The 23087-nt window shown below is 45.4% G+C and overlaps 1 protein-coding gene across 1 annotated transcript in view; it reads right to left on the bottom strand.

The window, feature by feature from the left end:
• RAB23 (RAB23, member RAS oncogene family) overlaps positions 1–23087 on the bottom strand; it is a 213640-nt gene that overhangs the window by 124656 nt on the left and 65897 nt on the right. The window contains exons 3-4 of the mRNA XM_086921444.1: positions 19131–19216; positions 4015–4171 (exon numbers count right to left, since the gene is read on the bottom strand). Coding sequence (XP_086777570.1) covers positions 4015–4171; positions 19131–19216 — 243 coding nt within the window. The remainder of the gene's footprint in view (positions 1–4014; positions 4172–19130; positions 19217–23087) is intronic.

The raw sequence follows: 23087 nt of genomic DNA, 5'->3' as shown, positions 1-23087 counted from the left end.
GACTGCAAGAAGATGGGTTACACCTGGAGTCCGAATAAAAGAAAAGCCATGACAGAGATGACTGGAGAGTCCTGGTTGACAGCCCACAACTCTGTAGGGTTAGTAGGCATAAGTAAGTACGAATGGAAGGATAATGAAGGACTTTTGAATATTATTTTCCAGAATTAAAGGTCTCACTTCTTTTGATAATAGACAAGGTCTTAATCTTTGAAATATACAAATTACATGCAGCTAAAAACATTGTTGATCGTCATTCCTACCTAGAATGGCATAATTAGTATGCCGATTCCATTCCTTAGTCTTAACGATACAAGATTTCGTTTTTACAAAAGCTGGTGTAAGGCACGAAGTGAGCTTAGGACCAACACCGGATAGATTAGAATCCTAATTGTGATTTTGATAAAAGATGTACAGATACAATGTACAACTGGTGAAATAGCAGCCTCTGGCAATTTTAAATCAACAGGATCCTAGATGAGGATTTCATAGTTTGATTCAAGCACATCATGGGGGTTTATATGTGATTTTGGTAATGATTAAACCTGACTGAACCTTTTCATATGAAACCATTTTTTTAAAACTTTAAGATCTAATTTTTCAATTTCAATGGCATTCAGCAGGCTGACTAACCGAAATGGACAAAAGCCCTTTTATGTAAAGAATGCTTTATTTCATGTTGATTTTTCAGGTCTCTGTTGCTCATTCCAGTTTCTCTTTTACTTCCAGGCTCTCTTTCAGTCCTAATTTTAGGTCTTGCATGAAAGGCAGCAGGCTTTTCTGTCAAAATTCACACCTATATTGCATGGAGTACAGCGGATTGCGTATAGAAGAATTTTTCAACTACTAGAATTTACTTGTTGTTTCCAGATATGCCTAGAATTCTGCTTGCTCAACCAGGGCCTATTGTGTAAACCTGTTTTATTTTAGTTTTTTCATATCAGCCTGCTGTGCATGCAAAACCAGATTCCTCAAAATATATTTTCCAAGTCATTTTTAGATGCCACAGCAACAGACTAAATACTTGAACCATGAACCTGGCCAAGGCACCTCAAGATTAAATGTTAAAGGCTAGTGAAAATGAAATACCATATGCAGACCTCTATTATCCCACTAAAGGCGCAAATGTCAATTTCTCAATTAGTAGATCTACAAAACCTTGAAGTAACCAGTCACGCAGTCCTATTAGCATGAAGCACCCAATATTATTTGAGGGGGTTAATCATCAAGATGTGCTTGAAGGACATACTGAGGGTGTGATCTGTGGTTTTCCCGATTAAGGAGTTATGGGGTAGATGGAATAAATTCAGCATTGCAGACTTTGAAAATACAAGAAGTTATCCACCTTTCACCTACTTTGTTGCTGTCCTGCGTTTAACTTAGAAAGATGCATTAAAGTGTTGGCTCCATACAAGTAACATAACGGAGCTCGCGTGAGCCAACAAATGTTTAAATATGATTTTTAAAAGAATTAATTCTAGCATGTAGTTAAATGTGTTATGCAAATAACAGCTTGCCGACTCAGTAAGTCAGCGGTTTAATATGTTACCCAGGTTTTATTATGCTTCTTCTACGTTTTTATGCGTCATTTTGTAAATTCCAATTTGAATGTTTTTAAGTAATAATAAGCAATAAATATATACATTCAGCCCAGCTTAACAAAATAAGTTCAAGAATGCGATTGAGAACGTCACTGTCTGTAACATCCACCAGGATGAAATCAGAAATCATCCATGATGATAATCCTGTTGCTTGAGTGTTGAAGTCAGCCCAGTTTCAGATACCCCAAACAAAGGCAGCGGATCTGCAGATTTGTCTATAGATTAGTGTATAGAGGCAGGCGCTTAAAGGACTGCCAACCACAGATTAAGCTTTAAATGAAAAGAGGTGTGCCAAATAGCTCGCACTTGGCCATCTGACTAGATACCAACGCATCTATTTTTGACAAACCAGTGGCACCACCATGGTCAGGTACCACCGGCTATTTTATGCTTTCTCTCACATGGCCTGTGAGTTGGCGGCCAAACGGAAACATGATCCATTCCACCAGTCTCGAGAAAGGCCAACCAGAACATGGAAACCAGGTGAGAAAATTTTTAAAGGGAAACTTCCAAAAACACCAGCAATACCATCAATTATTATGAAATAATTAGCTAAATCTGAAAAACAACAGTGAAACCTTTAAAGCACAGGAATGAGCAACACTGCATGATAAAGATATCTGAGAAATGGTAAGTAAATGAAGCAGGCACCTTTACTAAAGGATGAGATAGAATCAAATGACACTAAAAAAAAAAAAAAGAAGAACAAAGCAAAATAACATTGGATGTTTAAAAAGTAGGATAGGGGAGACTCGAGTCCTGTTTGATACAGTTTATAAATATTGTAGCATTTGATTGCCTGACTATTAGGATTCTAAAAGAACACACAATGCATAGTCATATTCTCATTGTAATATATTCATGCTCTCACTTTGTTGCAAACCCACGAAAAGGTTAAAGGAATGTCAATACCAGATTCAGGACAAGAAGAGCCTGATATTCTAGAGCACCTTAAGGTGACTACAGTCCCAAATATGCTCGGGAAATAAACCGTTTGGCAGACTGCTTCCCGTCAGAATTCTATTATTCATTTTCAACATGATTTCATAGGCAGCTCCAAGAGGTGCGCTGCCGCTTCCCCACCAAATGTCATTCAGCATGGCTGACAGCCTTATGTCCTTCACTGGTGTCAATGGCATTTCAAATAGTGGATCTTATTCGAAATACTTGAAGTGGAAACATTTCACCAAATGTTCTCATTCACCTATAGTAATATGTACATATATAGTTCAGGAACAAAAGCCTTGTCATATTGAGTATCAGCATAAGACCCACACTGTTTAATCTATATGTTTCCCCACTGGCCAAACTCATCAGGCAGTTTAGCTTCTCAGTTGTATCCTAAGCTGATGATACTCAGTTAGTATTATCTGTTTCTAGCAACATAGAAGAGACAGCTGACCCTTTAATCATAGTATGACGCAGGTAAACCAATGAATGTGCTCCAACTGCCTGAAATTGAATGGTGAAAAGAAGGAGGTTCTCATGTTGGGCTCAGATACCTCTTTTTGGTCACAAAGATGGTGGCCATCCTGTCTGGGAGACCTTCCGGCTCCTGTGCACAAGGCAAAAAATCTAGGCTTTATCTTTGATGGTAAGCTTACTTTTAAACACCAGCTAAGTGCCCTCACCGCATCAACTTCATTCATTTAAAGATAACGAAAATGTGCCCCTTTATTCCGCAGGACACATTACAACTTCTGGTGACAGCATTGGCCTTGTCCAGATTGGATTACGGTAATGCATTGTATGTACGCATCCAAGGACAACATCTTCAATAATTGAAGCGACTTCAGAATGCAGCAGCTAGACTGTTGTTGGAGATCCCTTAATTTCAGCCAGTTTCTCACAAATTGAGAACCTTGCAATGGCTACTAGTGGACAAGAGGATCAAGTTCAAATCCCAATGCCTAGCGTTTAAGGCACTGCATGGTTTTGGTCCTAACTACCTGAAAAAAAAATTTAAAGTGGGATCTACCATCCAGAAACTTAAGATCAGCTCACTATAAACTCTTACAAACACCGAGGTTTAAAAAAGCGAGCTGGAGTGGAAGAAGTTTCCTGGTAGGTACGGTTAAAACTTCGAACATGCTTCCATTTGGCATAAAGAACAGCCCAAATCTGCTAGCCTTCAGGAAGGTATTAAAAACCTGGCTCTTTAGTAACTAACTTTGCAGTCGCAGTTCTTGGAACCTTGCCGAACCGCATGTTACTAGAGCCTAGACGCCCATGGGTAGATGTGCGTTTTATAAATGTACAAATCAAATCAATCAAATGTACAAATCAAATGAAGTACACACGTTTATACTGAGTACACAGATTCATGAAATATACATTTTTACTGTCAATGAATTTGATTTTGGTTAGCAGAACTGGTCTGCTATTGGGGCTTAATGGAGCAATAGCAAAATCTTACTTCTTAATAACAGAATCATCAAGGAGGTCAATTTTATTTTGTACGAGTACTGTGGGTATATCTCCGACTTCAGCTACTACTTTTTCTCGCCAACTAGGGATCGCTTCAAAAGACTCCCGGTCAGTGGTAGAAAATGCAAGGACACAAGCCTGGGCTCCTAGAAAATAAAAGAACAAAGAAGCACAATCAACTAATTAATATTGTATTTTACATACACATTATTAAATAAGACATGTGCTCCTGCTAACTTTTGGCCACATAGTTAAAAAAAATATTTTACTTTTGGAGAAGGTATGTGACAAGCTAATGCCACATATGCTAAATACTTGGGGAGAAACCCTTCTCTCCGAACTGTAAATAGGATTACCTTCACTTTGTGGTGTATCAGTTGCTCCTTGTGACTTGGCTCTGTGCCGTTGTGGGTAAGGATGCCACCAACTGATAAACCAAACACTTTTCAGCTCATGGCTAGAAACCCCCTTTGACAGTTCAATAGAGCTCTTGCACGTGTTAAGAGTGGAGACACCTACTAGACAGACCAATTTCCAATTATCAACCCTCCCACAATGTAAGACTTAAAAGGAACGTGACCTCATCAATAGCCCACTTCCACTTTTTTTAATGGAAGAAGGCAAGTAGTGATCTTTTACGTTTGAATGTAGAAGGTAGACATTGCAGGTCTGTGGAGACTACTCTGCTCTAGTCCACTAGAGGTAAGGCTACCTGGGTCAGAAAACCCACTTTCAGATGTAGCACGTTCATATGGAGTGCCAATTCATAGCTACAGGATCATCAACCAAAAGCTTAGCCTACCCAGTGAGTATTAATTTGGCATATTGCTTTTTGCAACCTGCTGTGACTGGCTATGAGCACATGGATAGTGGCCTGCAAGGAACAGCAGACAACCATCCCTGTGTTCGCATTTCACAACTGGAACTATTTTTTGTTTTGTTTGTTTTAAAGCATCCTGTGATCCTTAAAGGACATTGTGTGACATTTGGGAAGATATTGGAGGAGCGAAGAGTGGCCCTATGGTCTCCTCCTCCTCATGATTTCTAAAGGGGAAGATACCAATGGGGGCATGTCAAAAATTGGTTTATTAGTTTAGGGGAGTAGGTGCCCACCTCAATTAATAACCACAGTCCTTATTAGGGTGAGTCTCTAAAGTCACGAAATTAACTTGAGCTCAACCAACTGCCAGCGATGGTACAGAGTAGACAGACTTAATTTAGAAGCAATGTGAAAAGCACTTGTTCAGTCACAAAATAGAAATAAAGTCAAAACACAGCACAAGGAAATATCAACCCAATTTCGAAAAAGAAAATACATTTTAAATAATAAAATGACCCCATAATGACAACAATCAAAAAAGGGGAGCTGGAGATATGGATTTTGGAAGGTTAAAGTTCAAAATAGTGTCAAAAAGCATTAGGCATCAATCATGGTCATCTGTTTACGCTTGACTAGTAGTATCTAGGCACAAGTTAAATCTGACTGCGAGTTGGGGGGTGATACAGACCCTGTGTCTAGTTTCATGAAGGACCTGGCATGGACTCTTTTTTTAGCATGCATGTTTTTACCGTGAAAATGCATTTAAAACACATGCCAATACCAAGCATTGTTTTTATATTTTAAAACAATGTATTTGTGGGGGGGAGACCTCCCACTCCCCCCCCAACTTACCTTAACTGCGTTGTATTGGCATGTGTTTTAAATGCATATTTGCGTTAAAAATATCCGCGCTAAAAAAAGCATTGTTAAGACTTAACAAGGTAAAAACCTCGTTGTAAAGACTGTTTCCCGTTTTGGGATGCAGCCCGAGCGACTGCTAGTGGCTGAGATTACCTCAAGTATTTCATCCATCACTTTGTTTTTTATGCCCTAGTAGTGACGCCGGGTATGCCTAAACGTGGGCCCTGTGCTCACTGTGCCACTGGATCGGAGCTATACCCGGCTGATGAGCCCCAAAGGAGCAAAAGTAGTCCTGTGTTGCTTCTGTACCATTTCAGGGAAGAACTGACCTGGAAGCGCAGGCTGAACTGTTTCGATTGGTGCAGGGTTCAGAAGTATTTGCAAGTGGCTGGATTCAAACTTAGGTGGTGTGGTGTGCAAAATAAATATGGACTGTGATTCAGCACAGAGTATAGTGTTGTGTAGTTCCTAGGAGTCCCCAGGACCCAGTGTTTTAGATGACCTAAACTAAGGGCTTGGTGTCCAAACTGACTACGGACAACCACACAGGATAGGTCAGCAGTTAGACTAGGTAGCTTTACAGTGCCACTACCACTCCCTGTTTCTACAGTGGTGTAGGTAGTTTCTGGCGACCACTGAACATGACAGCCCTGATTCCTCAGGGATCATGGAAAACAGTTTAGTACTTTTCGCTCACTCACTCGTGCTTCTTGTTCTCAGGAAATACACAAGATGGCGATTTAGGACTTTTTCAATAAGTATTTATTGGTATAGCGAAAGTCTTGTGTAAAACATATTTGCTGCAACAATCCGGAGAAAGAAGCATTTGAAAGAAATCGCAAGTGCGAATATGGTAAACAGTAGATACATTTCATATACAGCTCAGATAAAACAGTAGCATTTGCATACTCCTATAATGCATGCTCTACCTAATTTGCCGAAACATACCTAGCCTAGATGTGTAGGTGTAGCATGTATATGTGCGTATGTGTATGTAGCAAAGAAACCCCTAGGGAATAACTAGCCCCTTCACATGATGGTTGAGAATGAAGTAGTTTTTGTCCTGTAACTCCAGTTCTGTAGTAGGGGTATCTCTGTTATAGTCCTAATCTAGTGAATAGTCCCACCCATGTGAGTGGAGCCCAGAGCCAGGGAAATGAGTAACTCCTCTTCTGTGGTCACTGTAAAACAGTTTTGGGGGGCAGCTCCTCTCCCCCTGTGAATGGTGCCTGTCTGACTGGGGCGACAAATAAGGGCCCTCTCCAGGTGTCAGCTAAGATTTGTCTGTGAATGGTAGGTCTCTTTGAATTCAATCAAGTGACTGAGTACAGCGCAAGCGATCATCCAGCCAGAGGAACAAAACACCTTGCCACACCAAAGTCCTTTGTCCTGCTCTGGGAATTGTTTTCACACCTCACTATATCACAGTGCTTTCCTATGGAACAACCAGCCTTGCGAAAGTAAAAATAACTTTTAAGGCGTTTTTACTGTAAGGACATGTGTATCATTACATTTCTAAGTAGCCTAATTTTAAATACCATGCTCCCTGCATTATGGGCAAGTAAAGCTTACTTAGGGGTGACAAAAGTTGAAAGGAACTTTTAGACCTGTCAAAAGAGGTTATTTTTGACAGGCTTAATTTTCTTTTTAAATATTATTATAATTCAATGACATTTTACCTCTTTGTCCCTGTGTAGAACAAAACCTTGCACTTCAGGAAAGCTGCCATAATCATCTTAAACAAGAGGGGGTTTCCAGAGGGAAAGATTGGGAGGTCTTTGAAAGCCCAACATTTGACTACCGAGATAGATACATCAGACTGTGTCCCTCTCCAGATACCATCCATGACTGTGCTTGGTGACAACGAGTCGATGAGGAGTGCTGGCTTTTTTGAGAGAGGCAAGCCTGCTACAGGTGCATAGATACTCAACTCTGCTTGTAAGAAAGACTGTATTTTGAGGGTCGGAATCTCAATGGCATTGGCTATCACAAAATTAAATTACTGTCTGAGTTAGTCATGTCTAGCTTTTTGTGAGGTTAATTTTTAGGGGGGATGGGGGGGGGGGCGTGTATGAGAAGAGAGTTAAATGCTGGGAGTGAACTCCGAATGACCCAACTGTATTATTTCACAAATATAGTGCTGCACCCAAAAGAACTAAGAACGTTTGATAAAATTATCAGCTTCTCCATTTCTTCTTTATATGCTAGAAAATGTTTATATATCCCATTGTTCAATTCGAATGGTTACAGCGACAGCCAACACTTTTCATTCACACCTGTGAAATTGTTCAGGCTTTTCAAATTCAAATACCAATCACTGATTGGTGATCTTATGCACACCAACTTACTTACTGCTCCATAAGCTGTATATTTCACTGTATAATACACCAATTCATTGTTCAAACTACATATCTTCCACCCAGATCCTTATACTCCGGACCAGGCCCACATCATTGAGGACAACTGAATCTGTGTCCGAACAGGAGGTCCAGAATTCAAGGACAGTAAAGTCAGCAGGGTTAGCAAGAGGGAAACATGAAAGAGAATCTAGACCGGTGTCAGCAGTGCTATGTGAGAGTAGGTGCTCAAATCGGATGACCCCGATGGTGAGGGAATAGCATGAGCTACAACAGGACCTGTGGAACAGTCATTAGACTAGAAAGGTTTGTTCCTGCTTTGATGAGTCTGTTATCGGGCTGTTATCTGACCTGTTGTCCTTAGAGTTTCTTGGGGAGTGAGATCACAAGAGGGGAAATCCATCCTTAGGAGAGATACCACTAGAATCAGCTGTGACCCCCACCTCCTCCTCCAAAGGATTGCAACGTCTGGGAGTGTCACAGATTTTCTAGTGTCGAAAACTGGGTTTCCAATATCTAAGGTGGGAATGAAACGAGCAGTATCATGTACTCTGGATTAAGTCCTTTTCCAGTGTCTCAATAACGCTTTGGCTTCTTACCAATAGCGATACTCGTCAGATTTTAAATGCCATTATGGAGATGCAACTATATATAACTATCATGCAATGTGGTGTAATACTTTACTTTTTGGTTCAAATAAAAAGAATATTTAAAAAGTGCAGGGGCCCAAAGAATATTGTAATGACCCTTGGTTTCCATGGGCCCCACTAATTTTTACCAGAGCCACCGCCCACTGGCATTGGCACCTCCCTGTCTGGACAGTGTTGAAGTAGTACAGCAGCAAGTAAGCTTGCTTTCTTTAAGAAAGTGGTTCTTACCCTGACAAACGTTTGAACAAATGGGATGAAATAGTGCATTATACAACCGCTTTTACAATTAAATTAGCTAAAAAGCCATAGCTTTAAAAGCGAGCTCATGAAATAGATCAGTACTTTCACCCTCCTGTATGGAGAGTGCAAAGCATTGTGAAGAGGTTCTTTGTGCTGCTACACCAAATACAACATTAAACATACACTGCGATTTGCTTATCACACACCTCCAACTAGCCTTTAGGATAATTACTTTTTTTGTGGGGATGGGATAGGTGGCGAGATTTGAGAGTCTACTTCCTTATATGGTATTGTATAATACCGCCTCTTTTGGTCTCTAACTACAATTCGAAGCAATGTATTCTTTCCATCTGTAAACATAATTATTTCACAATTAACTGGATTCCAAGACCACCTTATACCATAAACGATGTACTCAGAAGCACACATTGACTGCAACATTATGCTAAATCAGATTGATGAACATTCCCGTTTTTGTAGTAATATCATGAGTAAATTTGAATGTAACTACATTTTTAATTCATGTTGGACAGGCAGCATGATGATTAGGATGCTGGAGTGTGAGAGTGTGAGCGTGAGTGAGAGTGTTAGTGTGATACACAGAAGTTTGTTTTTTGTCCCTCTTCATAACAAAGTTCTGTGCTATGAACAATGTGGTTTCTGAACCAACCTTCTTTCCCATCAAGGCAAACATGACTTTAGGCAAGGAAAAAGACATTTCTGCCACTTTGACCAATTTGTGAGCTCACTAACGCATCACATAAGTGCTCCAAATTGAATGATAACTACATGTATGTGCACAGCTCCTTAAAGTAATCTCAATCCAAATCGGGGTCAATAAGAAAATGTTCCATGAACATACAGCTCCTAACAACGGAAAAAGTGGTAACATCTTATAATCTAGTAACGCAAACAGAGGCACTTTTTTGTAAAGAGAAAACATACTAATATGGCGTGCTTCTTTATTTCATGTGAAGTGTGATCTGTTCCTCAAGAGTACAAAACGGTTTTCATCCAAACAGTGGAGTGTGGGACATTTTATCCCCAAGAAAATGCTACAAGTTAGCTACATTGAAATGCTGCCAAATGGCAGCAAGGAATAACAGGTGAACGTAGCAGGCCCCTAGGGCGGGGCTGCCGTGAGAGGGTTGTGCAATGTCACATCACGCATGCACACAGCCCTCAGCCAATCCCTTCAGCTTTGAAATTGGTATTATTCTGAAAGTCTGAAAAACTCTGTAGACAGTGTAGCTCCTACCATCCTATTTCCCTCATTAATGTAGAAGCTAAGGTCCTTGCAAAGGTGTTGGCGGACAGACTAGTGTGTCATTACAGAGCTGGCGCATGTGGACCAGTCTGGGATTATGCCCCGCAGAAGTACCTGCCACAACTTGCGGAGACTCTATGGGGTGCTGCACATGACTTAGGGCGCAGAGACTTCCCAAACGGCATAGATGGCACTGGTCGCATCAATGGCATTCAATAGCATTGAGTAGCCGTATTTGTTCATGATCCTTCAAGGGATGGGTTTGGGCCAAAACTATTGTAGTTGGGTTAGACTCTTGTATGAGAGGTCGACGGCCCAGGTGCCGGTTAACGTGGCTGTATCGAGGTCCTTCCAGTTGCGCAGGGGCACCAGGCAGGGCTGTCCCTTGTCTCCATTCCTGTTCGCTTTGGCATTGGAGCCACTTGCGCACTGGATACAGAGAGATGCTATGATATGGGGCATAGCAGCAACGGGGGGATGGGAAGAGCGTATCTCCCTCTAAGCTGATGATATTGTTCTGTATCTGGAGCAGCCTTACCACTCCATGGCGCGCACACTACACATCTTTGAACTCTTCGGGAGCTATTTCGGTTACACTATCAACTGGTCGAAGTCAGTGATCTTTCCACTGTCGGCACCCCACTCCCCCTTCCCCTCATGGACTCTTACGCTGTGTGCAGCCCCGGTGGTAACTGAAGGCTTTAAATATCTCAGTGTTTATGTCACGCGTGACAGGAATCTGTTCCTCAAAAGGAATCTTGAACCCCAATTGAGCCGCTTGGGAGCGGACGTCGGCCATAGGTCTGCCCTCCCACTCTCCCTCATAGGCAGGGCAGCCTTATTTAAAATGACACTGTTGAGGCTCCTCTACATTCTCCAGAACACTCCATACCCGGTTCCCCCGACTGTGTTCATACAAGTAGTGCAGGCGGTTAGAACTCTGCTGTGGGAGGGAGGATCTCCAAGGATTGAACTGCACAAGTTGCACAAGGGGGTGTATGATGGTGGGCCGGCGGTTCCGGACATCAGGCTATACTACTAGGCCTCGCAGCTTCAGGTGATAAATGACTGGGTGTATGGGGGAGTGAGAACCCGCTTACAGAGTAGACAGAATGGTTATGCCTGGAGGAAACTGTGAATCCCTCCAGTATGCTTGTAGATCGCGTCCGGAGTGGCCCGATCACACCAAGGTGGCGTTGCAGTGTTAGAGAGAGGCTAATAAAGTTCTGGGGTGGGCAGGAAAACTGACTGGTAAAACACTACTGTGGTTGGGTGACCAGCTGCGCAAAGTGGCCGCTCTGCCAGGTTCCAGGGGGTGGAAACTTATAGGAATTGAGTATTTAGGGGATGTATGGAAAGGAGACTCCCCCCTCACGTTCACAGATCTCCAGAGAGAATATAGCCTCCATCAGTCACAGTGCTACCACCATGTTAGACTCCTACACGAGCAGCACTCACATGTACATAGTGGGACATCTATCCCAGAGTACTCCTTGTTAGAAGAAAATTTGCTACTTGACCCAATCACCAAGAAACCGTCATCCAAGATATATCGTAAATTAATCGTCAACGTATCGGACCCCTTGACTACCCTCCGAGATGCCTGGGCCAGGGACCTCAGCACTATGGACGACGAGGACTGGCAGGAGGCATTGCAGAGCCCCAGGGAGATCGCAATACGCTCTAGGTTTAGATTAATTCAGCTGAAGATTCTACACTGCACCTCCTACCCTCACACACACCTATATAAATGGGGCAAGATTCCGTCGGCACAGAGTGTTAGGGGACGTCAGAAAGAGGGTACTTTTCTGCATATCCTATGGGAATGCCCTGAGATAGTCTGCTTCCGGACGAACGTTACTGTAGTTATGTCTGAGGTGGTTGGGGAGACGGTTCCGCTGGAGCCTCAGTGGCTTCTCCTGATGATAAAGGGGGAAACTGACTGGTCCAGATATGTGGGGATATGGTTGGCCCTGGCTGCCGGGATTGCGAAGCGCAACACTGCTAGGGGGTGAGGGGCGTCGGCACCTCCGCTGGAGGACTGGTAACGGGACCTAGACTGGTGCCAACGTGCCAAAGAAATGGTCTATAAATGCAGGGGTTGTGCCAGGAAATGGGAAAGAGTGTGGGCACTATGGCGAAAATACAGAGACCTAGGGGTGGGCACTTAGATGCAGGTGGCATGAGTAATGAGATATTGTCTTTTCTCTTCCTCATACCGATTCCGGTTCAGATTACAGGGGTCTCTCCACGTATGGACTTTTGGCATTGTTTTGTACTGTATGGTCTCTTGAGCTTTGTTAATAAAAACGATTTGTTTTTAAAGAAAAACTCTGCAGAGACTATTTGCCTTGAGATAATAGCTTAGACATTATAATGTAGCTATTTCCGTGAACAACTCACAGTATAAGGGTGATATTCCAGGCAACCCTTATCTCTGGCCAAGTTAAGTGTGGTGTCTCAATCAAAATGGTTCAAGCATTGTTAAATGAGTGTCTTTGGAGGGCACCAGAAGAAGGCATGGGAGCCAGTGTGCTCAGTCGTAAACAACTCAGAAAACTGAGAATGGTCAGAACAAATCAGCAAGCAGGGTTTTAGTAATTACTTCAGGATTCCCAAGGTAAGATTCGTTGGAAGCGGAGCACCATCTTCAAGCATAGTTCTCACCATTTTGCCAGGTCGATAGGGGGGCTCTGTCTAGCCAGACGTTCTTCCAGATGACCTAATATGTTGAGGGTGTCAACGTCAGTATCAAAAGTTTGGAGTCAGACTTTCATAACTAGACAAATGGCTTTTGTATCACTTCTCATCCCTGCAGCCTCTTGACTGTCCCTGGAACGCTTTCTATAGTCAAATAAAGTTGCAGTTCAATGGGGGGGGGGGGGGGGGGCTTTGCCGGCTGCAAGATGGCCACACTCTGAGTGGGTTCTGCCGGCCAAGATCTATAATCCGTCAACATCCTGTTGACAATGGACATTTCCCTACAATTTAACAGTGGCCTCTTACTCAGCATTCCTGGCTGAGGCGTCTGATCCCTTTTCTGCCTCCAGGTGACAACTCTTCCGCCCGAAGAGAAGGCCTGCAAATGCGCACTGGGGCTTGCTGGGGTCGGCTCTCCTCTTTCTCCTCCTGTCCGGGGCCCCTTGTGTGCTCGACTGCCTGATGCACGCCTGCGGACTCCCTTCTTGAGGACCGGTGAGTGGTGCAGCTGCGGCGGCCGTCTCTGGCGAGGTTGGGGGTTGACTGGCTGTACTGCCCGGCCCGGGCTGGTGCAACGCCATACTTCCGCGCGGCCTTGCCAGGCTGTGCTGTGACCGCCTGGGCTCAGGGTGAGTTGAGCGTTGTACCCCCCTCAGCTCCCTGTTAGAGCGGTCCCGGCGTGCACCCCCGCTCCTTCCCTGCTGCGGAGCGAGGGGCGCCCTCCCCATTCCCACGATACAGACTTCCGCTCCCCACGTGATTCTGGAAACACTGCTACTTTGGGACGGTGCCCCACTTGCGGCTTGTGGAGCTCCCTTAGAGGCATCTCATGGCGGGCTAACCCGGCCTCACTAGTTTTGTCCTTGCTGTGTAACACGCTGCATTGGTGGAGCCCGCCTCCTCTCGGCGGCCACTTGAGGCGCTGTTTGGATCTGGGGTCGCGACTGCGTGATCTTGCGGTTCCGCTGCCCCAGATCATCTACTTCATCATTCGCCCCCTCGCTCTGGCCGCTATTCACAGGAGCTACCTCTACACTTGGGGCTCTCGTGGAGGACATCTGCGGCGCATAGGCGCATTACCACACCTCCTCCCGCCTGCTCAGAGTTTTGCTCGGCTCTGCTGTGACTGGCGCCTGCGGGGGAAACCCCATGGCACGGGAACCCCCCGCCTCACAGTGGTGTGTGATTTGCATGACGTCCTTCCTTTGCTTTCTCAGATCTGGGGAGGCGCTGTGCTGTAGGTGTTTTCTTCGCTTTCGCAGGTGCTCTACTAACTAGCCAGAAGCAGGTCACCTCCTTCACATTCACTGCCCCTGGAGGCCAGCTGTGACCGCACTTGATTGCTTTTTTTGGTCTGGGCCATATTGGTGGTGGCTGGCCGGCCAGTGCCTTCCTCTGGGTAGCCTCATTCCCTACCATGGGGAGAGCGGACCACGAGCAGCCTAAAATCAAATTGTTATGTTATGTTATGTTAAAATGGGACTTTTATAGCGCAACGGCTACTCCAAAGGAGTGTCCCGGCGCTTTTGAGCTCCAGACCAGGACGGTGCCAGCTCGGAGGGTGGCGACCCTACTTCGGACATGGATGCACCTCCTGCACGGGACGATGACTTAAAGGAAATCATGCTTGAGGTGAAATCAAATGTAACAGGCATTGCTACTCAGCTAGACCAGCTTTCCGCCCGACTAGATTCGGTGAAGGCCCGTGTTGACTTGCATGATAATCGCCTCCTAAGATGTTGAATCCAGGGTATCTGACGCTGAGGATGCCGCCACACAGGATCACCAGAAACTGCTGCAGATGGACAAAATCCTAGCGGTCATTCGCGGGAAGAACAAAGATTTGGAGGTACGCTCCCGCCGCAGCACTCTCCTCATCACAAGTGTTCCGGAATCCACCAATATCTCCTGCATAGAGGACTATGTGGAGCAACTTGTTAAGGAACTCTTTGGCGCCTTTCTTTACTCGTTTTTTTATCGTTGAACGAGCCCACCGCTCCCTTGGCCTGGTCCTGGTCTGCCGCCTCGTCCCATCATTGCCAAAATTCTCAATTTTAGAGACCGGGATGCCATCCTCCGTGCAGCATGCAACATGGGCAAGATCAGCAATCAAGGAAACTCACTTTCCTTCTACCCAGATTACACTCTCACGGTTCTGGCTGCCCGCAAAAACGGATTCTTCAGACATGAGGTCGCCTATTCACTTGCTTACCAGGCTAAGCTGAGGGTCAAACAGGGCGCAAAGACGCTTGTTTTCTCTGATCCCAAAGACGCCCTTGCTTACGCCAAGAAACTCGACAGATCCTCGCACTCTTCTCCATCTGGCTCTCAGCTAGCCGGCACTGGTCATTTGAGCGATAACGATTGAAATGCTGTTATATGTAAACCTTTTGGTTCTTCAGCACATTGTCAACTGACACTATAGCTTGGCCACCCTGCTTTTCTGCAGGGGTTATGCTGAGCTGTGCCATACCCTCACGGGATAATTCCCTCTTCTGATAGGGTTTCCCCTTTTGCCAGTTGTGGATCCCAGGGGTGTGTAGGGGTGGTATCTCAGCCTATTTGGGGGGCGGTGGAGTGGGTGCGGGGTGGGTGGTTCTAATGTCATTGCTTTTTGGCCTATTGAGAGGGGGTTGCTGGGTGGTGTTGGGGTCACTCTTGTTGCTCATAGTGAATATGGTTGTATACTTGATTTACAAGCAACTGGGGTTTCTATTTGTTTGGGGGGGTCGGTGTGGGTGCGGGGTTGGGGTTCTGTTTGGCTTTGTCTCTCAATTTGCGGAGGCGGGGTTTAGGGGAGTGGTTTGGGTTACAGGAACTGCAATTGTTGCCCACACTTTACCCATTTTCACTTGGGCAGCCTCAGAATTTCAGTTTAAGGAAGGACTGTTGTAGTGGATGGGTTTGGGGTGGTGGGTGCTGGGGTTTGCCCCGCGTTTCATTGGGGTCAGAGTATTGATGTTTCTTTTTCATTGTTTAATCATAATCAGATTGCATCTTTTTATTGCGACCATTGTTCTCCCCTGCTGCAGGTATATGTATGACATTCTCCTCTGTCTAACGGCATTGCGTTTCCCCCATTTTCACTTCCTGTTTGGTACCTGCACATTGGGGGTCGCTCTGTCAACCCGCCCTGCCCATGTAGCTGGCTCGCCCAACCTGCACAGGTGTTCGCTATGGGCGACCGATCTGCTTCCCGGCTGGTCAGCACCATCATGCGTTGCTCACCGACTGGCGTTGCGTGTTGTCTATTCAACTTGCTTTGCGACTCACTGCTCCTACATACGGTAAAACATGACCAACACTATTTGCTGGACCTGGAACATCCGTGGTCTTAACGACCACTGAAAGGCTAGGCTCATCCACTCCCATTTGCAGCGACACAAGGTAGACATGTGTCGCCTACAAGAGAAACACATTCGGCCCGAGACCTCCTCCAGACTCCGGTCGCGTCACTGGGGAGAATCACATTCCTTGTTTTATTCCACATACTCAAAGGGGGGTTTCCATACTGATACGCAGGGGCCTCCCCCGGCAATCTCTTCAGGTACTGACGGATCCTGAAGGCAGATACGTGCTTCTGCACGCTCTTTGCTGTCTCAACCCAATACGATTGCTGCGGTGTATGGCCCAAACTCGGATGATCCTGATTTTTTCACACATGTTTGGCACCTGATTTCGTCCTTCGGACCGGCAGCTCTGCTTGGGGGAATTTTAATGTTACTCTTTCAGTGGCGCTGGACCGTTCGGGCCCCCACTCCTCCCATTCCCGCGCTACCAAGATGCTCCAGTCCTTACTGACTGACAATTTGCTGTACGATGCTTGGTAACAAGTTTGGCCCAATGCCCGTGAGGGCACCTGGTCACAGGGGTTCGGGGCTGCTGGTCACGGATTGATCTGTGGATCACCTCCCCGGACATCTTCATTTTGCTCACATCAGCCACCCATATGGCACGTACTTTTTCTGATCATGCTCCGGTTCAGGTCTCTCTCCGTCTAGGGTGAAACCCACAAACTAAGCTCCACCCACCTCTAGCATCTTATGTATTGTATTGTAATTGAATTTATATATCGCCTACTACCCCTGGCGAGGCGTCAAAGCGCATTTTCGGCGGGTAGCACGCTACTCCGGGACCCATAGAGGATTAGTGTTGAATTAGTTTAGTGAAACATGCAAGTACATTTTAAGTGGTGGATAGGTTAGTCAGTTATTTGGATAGTGTTGAAAATTAGTATAGTATAAATATGAAGTAATTTGAGTAGTAGATATGTTATCAGTTATTTGGGCAGTATATTAGTATAGTTGAATATGGAATTTGAGAAGTGAACATGTTAGTCTGTTAATTTTGATTGAAAAGGATAGTGGAGGGATAAAGGAGTGAAGGATTTTGTAAAAAAATGTTTAGGTCTTAGGAATAGGAAGAGGCTTTTAGATGAGTAAAAAGGAGTTTTGGAGGGGAGGCGTCAGAGGGGAGAGTTTAGAAAGGTTTATTTTAGGGGATCGGTATAGTAAAAAGGGGTGTCAAATGATGCAAGGAGGGGTAGAGCAGGAGAGAGTCTAGAAAGGGTTATTTTGGCGATCATAGTAGTGGTACGGGGTTTGGGATGAATGAGAGAGTGGATGCAGAGGATATATTAATAGATGTATAGGATGAGAGATAGGGTAGTGCATTGGAAGGAGTAGTAGAAAGAAGTTTGAGATGAGTCAGAAGGTTGGGCTAGAAGATATATTGAGTGAAATATAGGCTGAGAAATAGGGTAGTGCATTGGAAATGCTAAATTAGAAGAAACAGAGAAAAAGGGCAGCATTTCTGGCCCTAGTCCCGACCAGTCTCGATCAGGCTCAAACAGGCAACTACCCTTGTCCTCTCCGCCCTTACCAGGCTCAAACAGGCAACTACCCTTGTGCTCTCCACCCTTGGCCTCGACGCCCGGGCTGAGACACCCTAAGCCTGGCCTTTTTTATATCCCTAGTTATCAGGTGACCCCTTCAGCCAATGGGAACCCTAGCCCTAAAACTATCCAACCACAATACTAGCCCTAAAATCTATAACCAATAGGAGAGCAGGACTTTACTGCCAATCTTAGCCCTAGTCCAAGGACCCAATCAGTTCAAAAACCCTGATCTCTACCTCCAATAAAGTCCTTAGCCCTACCAGTAGTCCCAACCCAAGTCCAAGCAGCCAATGGTACAGGTAGCCCTAGTCCCTACTTCCAATAGAAATCCTAACCCTATCCCTAGTCCCAACCCTACAATGATTGAATCAGAGACCCATAAACCAATCAGAACCCTCAAATATCCAACCAATGAGGACATTAACCCTAACCCAATAGAAACACCAGCTACATCCACCAATCGGTGTACACATGAGCCAACCACTAGCAGACCCTATAAGGTCCCAGCGAGCTCAGACAAGGTTTGCTGGCCAGGGAGTTGGAAGCTGCTTCTCCTGTTCAGAATCTCCGAGGAGACAGACGGGCTCAATCCACACTTTGGACTTCTGCAGGTAAAGGCTTCACTAACTTGAAACCTAACAATACTGTTTGAATAAAAACTTTACACCCCCTGCTGGCCAAAAAACGAAGTGCTCAGGCCCCAGTAAATACAGTTTAAACAGCTCACAGAAGCACCCTCTGATGTAGAATATCCCTGTTGCTGGGGGGGGGGGGGGGGGGGGGGGTTGATCGCAGTTGGGCTGGCCTTACTGGCTTGTGAACACAAAATGGTGGCAAGTTATCAAGTTTAGCAGAACTTCCTGACCAAGTGCAGTAGGTTTCTGGAACAAAGTCTCTAGTCTGTAGTGTCAGCATAATGCTGAAGTAGTCGGTCACTTTGTGTCTCTTACAGGTACATCCCTGGTGAATGGCAAATATGGCATTACAACTCTGGTGAATGTCTTCCGTTTGCAAGTTCGAGATCCAAGTGGAATGTGGAAAGAGGTGAAGCAGAACCATCAAACAACGTTGGGTGGGGCATACTCGGCAAAATCACGGCCTTCAACAGTCACAATTCGTGGGTCAGCAGAATGGAGATGTCTGCCTCTATTTAAGTAAAAGCAGAAAGGTGGTGTGGTGCTGTGTTTCTATTTAAACCCAGATTACATATAGCTGTGTGTAATGAAAGTTTAGAAGTGGCACACTTTCGTTGGACTGGTGCCAAAACCAAGATTAGAACCAACATCCACAGTTTCAAACATAGTTGTATTTACCTCTATAATATGCTTTGGTTATTGCATCAAACTCCTCCTGGCCTGCCGTATCCCACAGCATCAGTCGGACATCTTCATCATTAACTCTAAAGAAATAAATAAATTAAAAAAAACAATAAATATCAAATTAACAATCTCAAATCAGATTCATTGCAGAAGAAAGCAAATGCCAGTCTTCTGTAAATACAGTAGCAAACACCATTTCCATTTTCTATTGTGTTCCCCCTAGCATTACAGAAATCAGCTGTGGTGGCTATTAAAAGAATCAAACCATGGAAATAGTTGTTGTACGTAGTGAGAGGATTATATATAACCTGCCGAGCAACAGTGAGAATTTCCTATATCATTAACACCTTACTTTAAACGCCAACTGCTTTGTGTTACAGATGAAGCAGCTGTAAATGCCACGTTACTTCTTTCAACTAATAGCACAAGAGAAGCAAAGCTTTCAAAATCAGCTTTACAGTGGAAGGTAATGTCCTCATACCTGCAATTTCCAAATAATTCGCCATCACTGACAAGAACCAATGCATCACCTAAAAACCACAACATTACATTTATATGTAGGATTAACGACGAAAGAAAAAGAACAAACGGCTGATCAAGGTTAAGCACTACAATGAAGAATGTTCATAAATACGGAAGGTGCACTCAGTGTGTAGTCAAAATAATCAGGCCAATGTAATCCAAAATGTCTTCTTTTATAAAGATAATCGTAAGAACTGGCACACAGCCAACGCGTTTCGTTCCCAGTTGCCAGGGGGAACTTCGTCAGGGCTTGAAACTAGTAAAGATGAAATAGTATCTAGAAAATTGTATATGTATCATAACACGATAGACATGAAATCAGTAAAATTCATATGATAAAGAATATCAAGTAAATAAGGCACTAGGTTTGTGATATCAATGTATGCAAAATTCACACGAGTCCCATGGCAGGCTCACTGTCCAAGGCATAGATGCCGGTTAGCATGCAGTGTCATGTACTCCTTGCTTTATGAAGACTGCACATTCAGGACCTTTAACTTTATGCTCCTTGGATATTAAGCCTGTCATGGGACCCACGTGAACTTTGCATATATTGGATATCATGAACAGTGTGTCTTCTTTACTAGAGATTCTTTATCTTATGAATTTTACTGATGTGATGTCTATCGCGTTATGATGCCTATACAATTTTCTAGATACTATATACTGATTCATCTTTACTAGTTTCAAGTCCTGAGGAAGGGGCTTAGCAAACAAGCTGCAACTGAGTCCCACCACTGGTGGAAGAGCCAGAAAGTAAAAATATAGTTTTGAAAGTAAGCTATTCCTCAGGGAACCTTGATCTTTAGCCCAGGAGGTAAAGCAGTTTAGTATATAAAGAGGAAACTAGTCCTGGAATGTCCCTCATGCAATATTTATGACCGCATGGAGCGGAACCAGACTTTCCAAACTAGTTATATACCTAGATACAGTTTATAAATAAACATTAACTACGCTAAAACTGGGGCGGGCGTGGCTAAGACACGAAAGATGGTGGACGCGTGAGCCATTAGCGCCGCAACTGCCTACCACTAATCTTGTAATACAGGGCACCTGGCGGGCCGGAACTATCTCCCAGTGATTGAAAGACTGGGTTTGGGTTAAGAGAACAGGAAGCAATGGCACTCGAAGCGGTGTGATCTCTTGATAGGGCTGTTCGTGCACAGGGCACGCGGTGCAATAACAGGACTGGGGAACACAACCCAGAGAACCACCCCTGCAGCGGAATAGGAAGACCTAAACCGAAAGAGAAGGAGGACAGCACGTGAAAGGTTCAAAAGGATCGAACACAAAGTTTCATGTGGGTGAAAATGTTTTTATAAGTCAATTGTTGGTCAGTACAGAAAATAGCCAGCCGACACACGTTTGGTCACACCGTGTTGGAGATGTGACTCATCACGGCTGAAGTGCTTGGAGGATAACCAGGTTTGTGGTGGCGACTACCGGATGCAAAGTCGGCTCCATTACCCGGATCGCGCCACACGGACGCACGGACTTGATGAGTCTTCCTCTCTTCTGATCCAGGTCACCCCGCATAGTTCTGGACGTACCCATCCAGTACTCTCTCTCCAACCTTTTGGCACGGGGTGCCCCCGGTCTTCACCGTACCGGTAACCACGGGCCGAATTTGCATCCAGTAGTCACCACCACGAACCTGGTTATCCTCCAAGCACTTCAGCCCTGATGAGTCACATCTCCAACACGGTGTGACGAAACACGTGTCGGCTGGCTATTATTTTCTGTACTGACCAACAATTGACTTATAAAAACATTTTCACCCACATGAAACTTTGTGTTTGATCCTTTTGAAACTTTCACGTGCTATCCATTTTCATGCAAATTTGCGTCCTGACTGGAGGACCACTGATTCCATCAGCGTGCGCACAGGATCTGTTCTCCTATCTCCCAGTGATGCGAGAGCCTGGTGACAAGGGTTCTGTCTATGTCATTGGTGGGAGCCGGTTCCTGTCCAGGGTCCGGAGGAGTTGCGGCGACCATCCTGCAGAGAGGGTCATGCAGGCCAGAAAGACAGGGCCGCAAGTGCTGCGCTTCGATGGGGCGACGGCAGCACACAAGGAGGTTGTGCTCACCTGGGGCCGGGCACTGCCCGTACAGAACGGGGGCTGCGGCGAGTGACCAGCAAAAAAGCAGCAGGGGAGTGCCTCCCTCATAGTTGATGGTGGAGTTCCACTGAGCGGAAAGACGATTGCAGCATCAAGATATCAGCAAAGGTGTGTCGACCGGGAGAGCAGCCTGCAGGCCTCCAAGGTGAGAGCAGCTGCGACGCGAGGGATCAAGGGCAATATTGAGTCCCGGCAGGAAGTGAGGACATGAGCTGGGTAGTCAGAGCAGCTGGCTGGGAGATAGCGGTCCAGCCTAAACGTGGTTCCAGCGAGTACAGAGGGGCCCAGGAGAAAATTATTGAAGACTCAGTCCTCTGCGTTGCGGCCCCCCTCCTAGAGACTAACTAGAGAAGTGTTGCAGAAATAAGAGCCTGCTGAGGTCGTGCGGAGCCTCTGCCCCGCTTGAGAGGGGAAAAACAAAACTATTAGAAAATAAAAACGGAAAAGGGAGAATAAAGAAAAACTATGCCAGTTCTGGAGACCGGTGAAAGCCCTCACTTCGTCCCAAGGAGGAGCAGCATTACCGGCTTGCCGTTGGCCTGAATTGCGGGCCCCAGGGAAAGGATCCCCTACTTGACTGTGAATGATTGCATGGGATCTCTCGCCTGAGGCCAGGACGGCAACTTGGGGCCCCAGAAAAACCACAGGGATATCATGTGGCGCACTACCAAACCGAGAGCCTGTTAAGTGTTTGGGAAGGCGGAGGAGCCTGCTGTTCTTTGGAAGGCGAGACTTGAAGGTGAGCTGGGTGCCGCACAGATTGGCACAAAGTAGGCAGCTTTGGGCTGTCCAGCAACACATGGCCGGAGGAGGGGGGCTTGGTCCTTAAGCACAACCACTCCCCGGCAGGAGTGGTAGCCACCATGGGAAAGCTGGAGTATAAGCACGGGCCCCTTCACGGAGGTCGGCTGGAGGGATCCCCCTGCCACATCAGGATCTAGAGAGGGAGAGAGCCACACGGTAAATGACTCCATACACATCCACCTAGAGAAGGTGCTGTTAGCCATTGCAGACACCAAGACTGCACTGCAGCAGGATACTGGATCAGTGTCACTGGGTCTGGGGCTCTTACAAGCAGAACACCATAAACTGGCTGATCAGGTGAAAGATATAGAGATAGAGAGATCGGTGGACGAGATCTGACCTGATCTGAAAGCGAACTCCTGCAGACTCTATGAGCTTACAGCAGGATAACCACACTGGAACGGAGAGCTGAAGATGCGGGCCGAAACAATATCAGGGTGGTGATGATTCCTGAGGGAGCAGAAGGAGCAGATATGGTGGACCTTCCTGGAGGAGTGGCTCC

This window comes from Lissotriton vulgaris, chromosome 5, assembly GCF_964263255.1.
Source record: "Lissotriton vulgaris chromosome 5, aLisVul1.2, whole genome shotgun sequence".
Taxonomy (NCBI): Eukaryota; Metazoa; Chordata; class Amphibia; order Caudata; family Salamandridae; genus Lissotriton; species Lissotriton vulgaris.
This window is presented reverse-complemented; position numbering and strand designations above follow the sequence as displayed.